Source organism: Stigmatopora nigra, chromosome 5 (assembly GCF_051989575.1).
Source record: "Stigmatopora nigra isolate UIUO_SnigA chromosome 5, RoL_Snig_1.1, whole genome shotgun sequence".
Classification (NCBI taxonomy): Eukaryota; Metazoa; Chordata; class Actinopteri; order Syngnathiformes; family Syngnathidae; genus Stigmatopora; species Stigmatopora nigra.
This window is the reverse complement of record NC_135512.1, coordinates 904980-917305: the sequence shown is the minus strand read 5'-3', so window position 1 is coordinate 917305 and position 12326 is coordinate 904980. Positions and strand designations below refer to the sequence as shown.

At 39.9% G+C, this 12326-nt stretch overlaps 1 protein-coding gene across 1 annotated transcript in view; it reads left to right on the top strand.

Annotated features, from left to right (window-relative positions):
* Positions 1-12326, top strand: part of LOC144196416 (kinesin-like protein KIF1A) — a 30353-nt gene that overhangs the window by 14326 nt on the left and 3701 nt on the right. Inside the window, exons 24-42 of the mRNA XM_077716574.1 lie at positions 32-205; positions 366-704; positions 2840-2958; positions 3041-3126; positions 4577-4706; positions 4979-5144; positions 5242-5332; positions 5853-5971; positions 6049-6104; positions 7320-7428; positions 7509-7575; positions 7984-8068; positions 8145-8250; positions 9265-9291; positions 10351-10465; positions 10581-10714; positions 11263-11470; positions 11541-11759; positions 11837-11958. Coding sequence (XP_077572700.1) covers positions 32-205; positions 366-704; positions 2840-2958; positions 3041-3126; positions 4577-4706; positions 4979-5144; positions 5242-5332; positions 5853-5971; positions 6049-6104; positions 7320-7428; positions 7509-7575; positions 7984-8068; positions 8145-8250; positions 9265-9291; positions 10351-10465; positions 10581-10714; positions 11263-11470; positions 11541-11759; positions 11837-11958 — 2472 coding nt within the window. The remainder of the gene's footprint in view (positions 1-31; positions 206-365; positions 705-2839; positions 2959-3040; positions 3127-4576; positions 4707-4978; positions 5145-5241; positions 5333-5852; positions 5972-6048; positions 6105-7319; positions 7429-7508; positions 7576-7983; positions 8069-8144; positions 8251-9264; positions 9292-10350; positions 10466-10580; positions 10715-11262; positions 11471-11540; positions 11760-11836; positions 11959-12326) is intronic.

The following is a 12326-nucleotide window of genomic DNA, read 5'->3' as shown; positions in this document are numbered from 1 at the left end:
CCCCAAAAATTAAACCAAAAACTCCTTGCAGGCAAAGACTGGACCTGATGAGGGAAATGTACGACCGTGCTGCAGAAGTCCCGCCCACTCCCGCCCTGGCCGCTGCCACGCCCACCGCCACGGCCGACGACAGCGACAGCGCCACCACTGGCGGAGGAGGAGACCCTTTCTACGACCGCTTCCCCTGGTTTCGTCTGGTCGGAAGGTTGGTAATCAAGATACATCCCTAAAAAACAAATAGTCCTTTTCTGCCAGCCACCGCCCGGCGACAGGGTTGTGAATCCATTTAGCCCCGCCTCCACTAACGAACCAACGAACGGTGTTGAGCGTGTGTCCTTTTGTGTCCACTAACCCGCTTCTCCCAGAAACCCTCTTTTCAACGCGTGCATGAGCGAACGCATGAGCGAGCCCACCCCGTCCCCCAGCCCGTCGGCCTCGGAGACCACCGACGACCCCCCGCCGCGGGAGGCCCGCCCCTGCGGCGAGGAGGACGCCTCGGAGGAATTGGACGACGATATCTTTTTGGACGAGCCCAGCTCGGAGTTGGCGGGGGACGAGGATGAGGAGGAGGAGGAGGATGATGAGGATGAGGTGGAGGAGGAGGAGAATGAGGAGGAGGAGGAGGAGCCAGAGCTGTGCCCGGGCTCCGGCGAAGGCCAGGATCCCTTTTACGACCGCTCGCCATTATTCAGTGTAGTGGGAAGGTTGGTGAGGTTTACGGGGAGAGAGAGCGTCCAGCTGGGGTCCCGGAATTAGCTCTTTCGTACTGAGACACAAAGCTAAATGTAAGAAAATTTTATTTTATTGACGTTATACAAGTGAATTGTGTAAAATGAACAAAAATTGTGCAAAAATAACAGCCACGAACAAACAGACAAATCCATAATCAGGAAGTAATAACAATGAATGCTAAATTAATCGTCAAGAAATATATTTTTTTGAAATGTTTTATCCTCACTAGGGTTGTGGGGGTGTCGGAGCATGTCCCGGCCAACACCGGGGTTAGCCAATCATTCACATTAGAGAAAAACAACTAATTACACTCACAGTTAAGGGCAATTTGGCATAAATAAAAAAAAATACATGATAAATACATAAATAAATAAATAATTAATTAATACTCAATATATAATCAATCAATCAATCAATAATAAATAATCAATCAAAAAATAAATAAATGATCAATAAATAAACAATCAATAAATAATTAATATTTAATAAATACATAAGTAAATGATAAATAAGTAATAAATACATAATTAGTCAATATAATAATTAAAAAAAAAAAAAACATTGTTTAAACTATTTGTTTACAACTACCCTTTTAAGAACCCAGCTCGAAGACTGTCCAAAGTACACTAGCTTGATGCTAACATTCAATGTAAAATACCATAGATAAGCTAGAGGAAACTAGCTTCTAGAAGCTTGATCTCACCAAAAATCCCATTTTTCTTTCAAATGACAATTTAATAATAATAATAACATTACTAATAATAGCAATGACCTACTTGTCACTGTTCCGATATATCGTCACATGACAGGAAGTTGACATCTTAATTTGAAAGAGCTGGTTTCTACCTTAGCCGTCCGTCTCTTTTTAGGCATGCCAGAGCACAAGTCCTATCATGTTGTTTTTTAAATTTTTTATTTATTATTTTTTTTTTCAATGGATGTCTTTGTTTTCCATGACCTCCGCGAGGCGTCCGTCCGTCCTTTGGTTTGATTGGTCGGCTGTGTGGCTGAGCCGTGTTTGCCCCGCCCTCCCCCGTGTGACGATGACGATGATTTCTGTCTCATTTAAGCGTCAAAGGAAAACATTATTTATTATTATTTTAATTTTTTGTCCTGAGCATGCCTTTCTTGACACCTCACCAATCTTGTCATGACCCCGCCCCCTGCCCGCCGTCCCCCCTTTTTCCCATAAATGTCCCCGCCCCCTCAAATTGGCTCCTTATGTTAGAAAGTACAGTTAAAAAAAAGTGCCTCGGAAAGTGCCAAAATTGAATAAATATGCAAAATAAGGCAATTATCCCTTTATTCGTTCTTGAATTATCTTGAACACTAAATTAATAGATAACTAAAAAAATAGAAATAATGACTGTTTTGGTTATTTTAATTAGAAAATTGGACTTTAATGATACTAAAAAAAGAATTGATTATGTAATTGTAATATATGTAATTGTAAAAATATATAAACAAATGCATAAATTATAATACAAATTATTAGTGCATAAAGTGGGATTTAAATCTCAAACAATGCAAGATATATATTTAATTAAATTATTGATTTTGTGTTGCTTTGTAAATTTAAAAACACATTAAATTCTCAAAATTATTTATTTTAATGCCACACTTTTATGTCATCTAATTAAATAATATTCTCCCATATATTTTTAGCTGATTATAAATACCATACTTAACACTGATTTATGTTTTTATTTTTTATATAACATCATCATCTTTAATATACAACCAAAACCCTAATCTCTAAATATTCCATTTTCCTCATTTTGACCTTCCCAAAAATGATTTATTTAATTTTGGCACATCACTTAATCAAAAAGATAATGACAATGATCTAACCAGAAAATAACCTCAAATTTTTTAACTTGAGTACATAACCACAAAAATATGCCATCCATAGTTAAGCCCCGCCCCATCCACTGAACACAAGGCCAACAACAAGCAAAACTCACAGCGGAACAATGACAGCAATCGTAAAGGGCAGCCATGGCCGTCGCCCAGCTTGTGTTTGGTGGCTTCGCAGCTCCGATTCGCCGGCGACCTCCCAACCTCCCCGCCCACAATCCGCCATTTTGTCCTCCTCTTTCTGTTCCAGGTCCTTTGTGTACCTCAGCAACCTGCTGTACCCCGTCCCCCTGGTGCACCGGGTGGCCGTGGTCAGCGAGAGGGGCGACGTCAAGGGCTTCCTGCGGGTGGCCGTGCAGGCCATATCGGGTAAGTTGCCGCTTAGGGGCGTGGCCTAGTGGGCGGGGCTTCAACTCAACCAGCTAACAATGCCAATTTTTGGCTTCTACAGCCGATGAAGAGGCGCCCGACTACGGATCGGGGGTCAGACAATCGGGGACGGCTAAGATTTCCTTTGAGGATCAACAGTATGAAAAGGTAGCAAGTCTGACCGCCATTGACGTCCATCTTTTTTGACCGGGAACGTTCATTTTTTTTGTTGTCTATGCTAGTGACAATACAATAATTCCTCCAATACGTAGTTAATGTAGACAATTTGCAAAGTAGGGTCACAACTATTGTAACTGGATTTTCACATTTTTATGAACTTATAAAAAAACCATTAAATATAACACGCAATATATGAGGGATTACTGTATAGAATATTATAATATGGCTAAAATAATATATTAATATTTCTTTTATCCTAGATTTTCACATTTTTATGTATTTACAAAAAAACTATCAAGAATAAGATAATATTTGAGGGATTACCATATAGGATATTATAATATCATTAAAATGACATTAATATTTCTTTTATACTATATTTTTACATTTTTATTAATTTACAAAAAACAATTAAAAATAAGATGCGATATTCGAGGGATGACTATAGAATATTATAATATTAAAATAATATATTCATATTTTTATTATACTAAATTTTTACATTTTTATGAATTTACAATTAAACCCTCAAAAATAAGATGCGATATTTGAGGGATTACTGTATATAATATTATAATATCATTAAAATAATATATAGATATTTTTATTCTACTAGATTTTCACATTTTTATGAATTTACAAAAACGCGATATTTGAGGGATTACTGTATATACAGTGTTCTCGTTACCTCTGCGTCCTGCGTCTGATACGCACAGCTTTTCTTCCAGACGCACAATTTCAAGTAATGTGCTTTTTTCGGACGCAAAGAAATTTTTATCAAAAAAAAAAAACCAAAACACATATATATCCGATAGCAAACCAATTTATTCCACATAATCTTTGCGAAATAATTCTGGCGAGACTAGCAGACACTAGCAGACGAAGGAGAGAAAGCGATAGCAAGAGTTTCGTAATAGTGTAAGAAAGATAAAAAATGTTTCAGAAAAAGCAAAACAGTCTGGATAGTTATTTCGCAGTTAAAAAATACAACTAGTAAGAAAAGAACTGCAGAAGATTCGATCGATGATCATGAAGCAAAACGGGGTCGGCAAGGAAAAATACGCACATTTCAAAAGACTTTTGGCTGCAAAGAGAGGAGGATCTACGAGCTGAAAGACTAGTACAATGATAAATAAACCCTAACCCTAAACCATATAATAAATACATTAAATCTGAATGTTTATATATCGTTGTTTATGTTTTATTTGCATCCGTAGTATGTTGGGACTCGTGACAAGTTTCCTGGGACGCACAGTTTTCAGACAAGCGAATCCCTGGGACTCGCAGTGTGCCAATTGTAAAATTATCACTGTATATATTTTTACCATTTCATTAAAATAATATTATACTGGATTTTCACATTTTTATGAACTTTTTGAGACGTTTGGTATCTCTCCAATGATTATTAATTTTGATTTAATTTTTTTTCTGATGGCAGTTCCAGTCCGAGTCTTGCCCGGCGGGTCTTTCCCGGGCGGGGGTGTCGGAGGAAGATCTTCGCATCGTGGAGGGCCAAGGACAAAGCGGCCACACGGCACCCTCGGCGGATGAAGTCAACAATAACACTTGTGAGCATTTTTTGCTTTATTAGACCTTTTTATAACTTAACCCTTTTTGGGCTGCCATTGACGGCCATAGATGTCCAATCAGTTCTGGAATTCACTCAAATAATTTCCCTTTTTTATTTAACTACCAAAACACATGTTTTTTCTCAAAATGAAGAAGTAAAACTATGAAAATAAATAAAATGATACGTCAAAATTCTCATTAAATCGGGAAGATAGACAAATTTTATTTTTAAGGCTGTTATTTTATGGCTGTTTTTTCCCGGTGTGACCAGCATCTGCCGACGATTCGGACGATACGGCGGTGAAGGCGGGGCCTAACGGCCAAGTCCAAGCGACGGCCGAACATCTCCAGATGGGGAACGTTTTCACCTTCCGGGTGACCGTGCTGCAGGCCTTGGACATCTCCGCCGAGTACGCCGACGTCTTTTGCCAGTTCAAGTAGGTCAAAGACACCACGCTTTTATTTTGGCGGGCCCGCCGGAGTGTCGGGATCGAGTCAAAAAGATTTTTCCATTTTTTTTCTTCCTGTGCACAGTTTTATCCACCGTCACGACGAGGCCTTCTCCACCGAACCGCTGAAGAATCCCGGACGCGGAGCTCCGCTTGGCTTCTATCACGTCCAAAATGTAACAAAAATTAGCATTTCACCTGGGTGTGTCAAACTTGTGGCACGCGGGCCGAAAGTGGCCCGCTAGGGAGTCTTAGCTGGCCCGCCAACTCCATGTTAGCAGCTTATAAATTAACAAGGAACCTGGAAATGCCACAAAACCAACATGAAGTGGTCCAAAATTTACCAGAAGTGACTAGTAAGTACCCCAAAAATTGACTCAATTGACTCACTGCCTGCCATTGACAACAATGGCTCTTTTCAACCCAACTGACTCTTTTCAACCCAATTGCCTCTTTTCAACCCAAATGACTCTTCAACTCAACTGACTCTTTTCCACCCAACTGACTCTTTTCAATCAAACTGACTCTTTTCAACCCAACTGACTCTTTTAGCGCTATGGACAGCAAGTGAATCCACTTTTTGGCCCAAAATCAACTATTCTCAGATTTAGCTAGTCCACCAACCCCCCCAAGTTTAACACCCCCAAGTCAAAAGCCCTCGCCCACTTCCCTCCTCACCATCAAATGTCTTTCCAGATCGCCGTGGAAGTGACCAAATCGTTCGTGGACTACATCGGCGCTCAACCCATCGTCTTCGAAGTCTTTGGACACTACCAAAAACAAGCTTTTCTCCCTCTCTGCAAAGACGTCATCAGGTTTGACACCAGGCCCCGCCTCCCGAATCGGATCGGACATCCTTCCTCTGACCACACCCCCTTCTTTTTCCCCGCAGCCCGCTGCGACCCTGCCGGAGACAGTTCCCCCGCGTCATGCCGCTGTCCAAACCGGGTAAGATCCGGCGTGAAACGCTGACCAATCACGCGTCGTTATCGTCGTCCCACGTTTGGGTCGGTCCGCGAGCAGCCGACTGGGAGAGGAGGCGGGACCAGAGGCTGGAGCTGATCCGCCACCTGGTACCCGAGGCGCTCAACGGGGCGCTGGTGGACTCGCTGTCGGGCCGCGCCATCTCGGCCGCGGGGGTGGCCGCTTCCTTCCTGATGGAAACGAAGGAGCCCGCCCCCGAGTTTGAGCCCGCCCCCCAAGCCGCCATTTGTTCTGTCGTTAAAGCGCAGAAGCCCGGTTGGTCAAAAACGACGATTACCGGACAATCCTGATTCGTTCAAACTTACGCAAAAAAAGCAATATACATTTTATGCTTAATTTTTTTTAAATAAATATATAAATATTTTTTCATGAGAGATTACTATATGATAATTTTTATAGCCCTTAATTTTTTTTAACAATTAATTTTAATTCTTAGTTGGGTATTTTTTTTAATTATTAAAAAAATATATTCCTAAATATAATTTAAAAAAAAGAAATACCTATAAAAAATATACATATTTTACTCTTTTTTTTTTTAAACTAAATATTCTATAATTTTGTAGTCCTTTTAAAAAAAATCACCAAAAATCCTAAGTTGACACAATTTATTTTAACCAACCACCCAAAATGACGCTAACATTCTAAGCTAATGTTGCAAAAGAAATAAAACAAGGGGATTGGTTGAACGTGTCAGGATTGGCGGCGTGGATTTTTTCCTGTTTGCTTTCCTCGCTCTCCCTATTTTTAACCACGCAAACGTCAGTGTGCGTTCATTTCCCCAACATAAGCTACATCTGCGCTACCGCTAACAACAATCACAAAAAATAGGTTACACATAGTCCATAATTTCTATCTACTACAACACTGTGTAACGGTCTTCGTTAGCTTTAGCATTAGCCACGGGCGGGCACAGGCAAACTATCAAAAATGTGCGATTTATAATCCAGAAAATACGACAATAGGTCATAATTACGCAGATGTGGCAAATGTTTTTGTGCAGTCAGATTTCACTTTTCCTCAATTGGTCAATTTATTTTTGATATATTCAAAAATATCTAAAAATTAAAAAAAGAATGAAAAAATATGTTATTGACTGGTAAAATCTGGTCCTATTGTTTCCTCTCTCTTTCCCGCCGGAAAGCTGGACTTCCTGTCTAACTTTCTCCACTTCCTCTTTAGTTCCCGCCACCAAGCTGACGGAGGTGGCGCGCCCGCAGGCGGGACCGTGCCACTGCAAGTACGACTTGATGGTTTTCTTCGAGATCTGCGAGCTGGAAGCTAATGGAGAGTGAGTTCCTTTTCCTTTGAGCTGTCCCTTCAAAATAAGAGGAGAAATGACCGTATACCTTTTTGTTTTGTTGTTTTTAGCTACATTCCCGCCGTGGTGGACCACAGGGGTGGGATGCCGTGTCATGGAACCTTTTTGCTGCATCAGGTTTGGCGGATTATTTATTTTTATAGTCGTTTTTGGATAGAAAATTATTATTTATGAAAATTTGAGAAAATGGGCCTTTTTTATTGAAATACTTTGATTTTCATTGGAAAATTTCAACTTGTTATTAAACATTTTTTTTTAACTGACAAATTAAGTTATTTCATTTTTTTTTCATGATCATACAATGTTTTATAGCAATTTTCCTGATGCATATTTCTTGAAATAATATGAATTTTTGTTAATATTTAATTTTTTTGGCTAGTATTTTTCTTTTTTTGCGTCAAAACAAATATTTAAAAATTTTTGACATTAATTTTATATTTAACTGAGCCAAAATCCAATTTTATTATTAAAAAATGAATTATTTCTAATCAAATATTTCAAAAATTTCACTTTTTTTGAACGCAGGGCCTCCAGAGAAGAATCACCGTGACCATCGTGCACGAATCCGGCGGCGACATCGAATGGCGAGACGTCCGCGAGCTGGTCGTGGGTACGTTGGCGCCGTCATCCCGTTTGGACCATGGGGGGGCGCTCACCCTCCGTTGTATGCCCCTCCCACCCACTAGGGCGACTTCGCAACACCCCCGAATGGGACGAAAGCGCGGTGGACCCCAACATTCTGTCACTCAACATTTTGTCCGCTGGCTACGTCAGGCCTTTGCACGACGACAGGTACTTAACCAGTATTAATATTAATAATAAATAGAATGTTATTATAATAATCTATGTATTTATTTTTCTATATTTGTATATACAGTCTTCCCTCGATTATCGCACTTTTTTTCTGCTATTAATGATTACAAGCAGCTCATCTAAGACCAAAAGACAATTTGTGAACATTAAAAAAAAATCTCTTTTGAAAAATGGGTGTTAAACAAATAAAATATTGAGTTTACATACATCCGACAGCTGTTTCTGGTCACCATAAAAAAATTCAACTCTCTACGTTGCATGGTTTGGACAAACATGGCGAGAGAATCTTAACATACACACTCACACACACATAAATTAAGTTTTTTTTGTTCTTTTTAAAGTTATAAAAATCTGAAAATTCATGAAACTCGTTAGCGCAAGCCACTCTTGCTACTAGGACTCAGCCCTGAAGAAAAATAAAAAATAGTTATAATAGGGGTGACCCTAATTTGCAATTATTGTCTAGTTTACATTAATCGCGATATTCGAGGGATTACTGTACTTCTATATTAGTCCTTTATGCTCGTATCATGCTCTCATTTTTATTTATTTATATTTTTACATGTTGATTTTTTACGTAAATTACAAGGCAGAATGTTAAAAAATAGTTACAAAAAATATTAAAAAATAATATTTAATTTGACAAGAATATAGGAATATTTTTGTTGACATCTCACGCAGCATGCATGCATAAAAAAAACACATTTCATAACCGCATTAAAATTATTGTTAGCATGATTTACTATTATTTGCTAACATTTCACTTAGTCATTTTATATCAGCTCATATTTCATTAGCATGCTTTTGTGCTTACAGGCTAGCATTATGAATTTTAAACATAATTTTGAACACTTTTGTCTGCAAAAATAAACTTTTTGCCAATTATAAAGTATAAGCTAATGTTGAATGGCTTCTAACATTTTTCTCCTTCCCGTCCTCTAATGTTGTTTTTGTTGATGTTTTTTTGTCCCCATCAATTTGCTTTTTTTACAGACAATTTCTTGATTCGGACATGCCTAGGTATATTCCCCTTTTTTTTTTAACTTACGCAAGGCGAACCCCCGTTTATCCGCTAGCGATACGCTACAAACGTACAAGCATTGAATTTGGCGCAAAGATACGGACGGCGGGGGTTCGCCATCTTGTATTTTCCGCTTCATCTTTCCCAAGTCATTTTTCCACCCGTGTCGCTGTCCATCTTCATTCTTTGATTGGCTCACGTCTGCATGGAGGGTCGGCGTTGCTTTGCTTCGATTTAGCGTACCCACACAAGAAGATTTTTTTATTTTATTTATTTATTTTTGGGATAGATTTACAGTCGTACATCTACTTACAAAATTAATTGTTTTTTTTTTGTAACTTGAAAAATTCGTAAGTAGAGGTGTACTTTATATGTAAATTCTCTCGTTGGTTGCACGTCTAAGGAAAATTAATTTACTTTTTGGGGGATTTTGAAACTTTTTTGTATCTCGAGTCATTCATTTGCATATTAAAAAATTCGTACCTCGAAGCATTCGTAAGTAGTATACATACACATATATATTTTATTTATTTATTATATTTATTTAATTTATATATTTTATTTATTTTATATATTTTATTTATTTTATATATTTTATATTTATATATTTTTATATATATTTTATTTATTTATTTTATATATTTTATGTATTTATTTTATATATCTTATTTCTTTATTTTATATTTATTTATTTTATTCATATATATATAAATTTTATTTATCTTTTTTTAGATTTTATTTTATAATTTTTTGGGTGGGCGCAAAAAGTGTGGCGGAGCATCTGCCGTCTCTTTTACCTTTTTTCCTCCTCTCCTGTGTCTGTCATCCCTTGTGCCTCCCCCCCCGCCAGCATCTCCGGTCGGGGACTGGATCCCAGGTATTGATCCTCTCCCTTCATCGTGCTCACTTCCCCTTCAGTCCTTTCAAAATAAAAGGCTGACATTTCTTCTCCAAACTCCCACCTCAAACTTCTTTTCCCATGTCCATTTCTCGGCGGCATTCGTCAATTTTTCTTCGTCTTCTTCTCGTATTGATTGACGCGATTGGTCGCCCCTTAGGACCTTCTACCGCTTTGAGGCGGCGTGGGACAGCTCCATGCACAACTCGCTGCTCCTCAACAGGGTCACGCCATACGGAGAGAAGATTTACATGACGCTATCGGCTTACTTGGAGGTCAGTCGACATTTTTATTTAGCTTAAAAAAACACACAAAATTATAACTTTTTGTTGGTCATTTGTCTCCTCGTGTCTTCTGATTGGCTGAATCTTTTTTAAATCTCATTTTCAGATGGAGAAATGTACGCAACCGGCTACTGTGACCAAAGACGTGTGCATGGTGTTCTACTCTCGCGACGCCAAGCTGTCCGCCTCGCGTTCCATCCGCAATCTTTTCGGCACGGGAAGCCTGAGAGCGGCAGATGGGTGAGTTTTACCCCTCACCCCAAAACACCCCTCAAAAAATCATTTTCTTTTAGTCCCACTCTTCCAAAAAACATATTCCCACTAAAACAAGCCAAATATCGAGAGCTTGAGAATTTCAAGCTGTAGTTACACCATCCGACCACCACGGAAAAGGGGGCGCTGTTGCGAGGAAAACACTAGTTTCAAACCAACGCTCAGGAAAAGAAGAGGTTGACGAGGAATATAACATGTTAGCAATATAGGCTAACACAGATCATGAACGCTATGAAATTTTTTGTCTTATCTTTATCTTCAACCAAAAACCAAACTCAACTGTCCAAAAACATCTTTTTTTGCTCCCCCCCCTCCAAGAAACCCTCAAACGCTAATTATAATTATTGTGAAATATTTTTTGTCAAGGAAAATATTAAAAACTTTCAACTATTTTAATTTGCAACTGTAATTACACCACCTGGCCACCATAACTATGGGGGCGCTGTTTCGAGATGAACGCTAATTCCATAGTATACTGTCCAAAAACGTCATTTTTTTTGCTCCCCCCCTCCCAGAAACCGCGTGACGGGCGTGTACGAGGCCAGCCTGTGCAAGCTGGCCGACGCGGGGAGCCCCGGCATGCAGCGGCGCCGGCGCCGCGTGTTGGACACCTCGGTGGCGTACGTCCGCGGCGAGGAGAACCTGGCCGGTTGGCGCCCTCGTAGCGACAGCCTCATCCTGGAGCACCAATGGGAGCTGGAGAAGCTCAGCCTGCTTCAAGACGTGAGAAAACCGACCGCCAAATGACCGCCGACGAACCTGACCCCGCCTTCCACGCCGTTTTCCCCCTCAGGTGGAGAAAACCAAACATTTCCTGCTCTTGCGGGAGAAGCTGGAGTCTACCTCGGCGCCGACCAATCAGGACGCTCGATTCCCACCCGGCGAGGAACCCGGGGAGCCGGCCCTGCCCACCGAGCGACAGCGCGAACTGGCCGCCAAGTGTTTGCGTCTACTAACGCACTCCTTCGACAGAGACCACGCCCCCTTGTGCGTCAGCGCCAGCGAGAGCAAGGTCGTACTTCCTGTTTCCTGCCGCCATTAAAAAAAAAATATATATATATATATATATTAAAGTTAATGTTTGTGCAGATCTCCGAGATGTCCGTCACCACGTTGAGAGACTCCGCCTCCGTCTCCGCCCTCAACACTATTGCCCCCTCGTCTACTTGCCCTTCCCTGGTGGAGGGTTGCTATAGCAACGCCGATCTCAGGTGAGCTTCCTCTTTTATGTACTTGTGTTGAAATTCCATTCGTTTTCTTTTAGATTGGCAGATTTTTTGGACTATAAGTCGCTAAAAAAGATAAATGGAAGGGGTTGGGGGAAAAAGAATAAGTTACATTAGAGCACAGGTGTCAAAGTGGTGGCCCGGGGGCCAAATCTGGCCCGCCGCATCATTTTGTGTGGCCCGGAAATCATGATTGCTGACTTTTAGTTTTAAAATCAAATTAAATTGAAGAGTATAGATGGATATTAAATTTCCTGATTTTTTAAACCCCTTTTAAATCAATAATTGTCATTTTTAATCCTTTTTTCTGTTTTTAGTTCAAACATCATTTTGTCAAAATGAATATTCAGGGC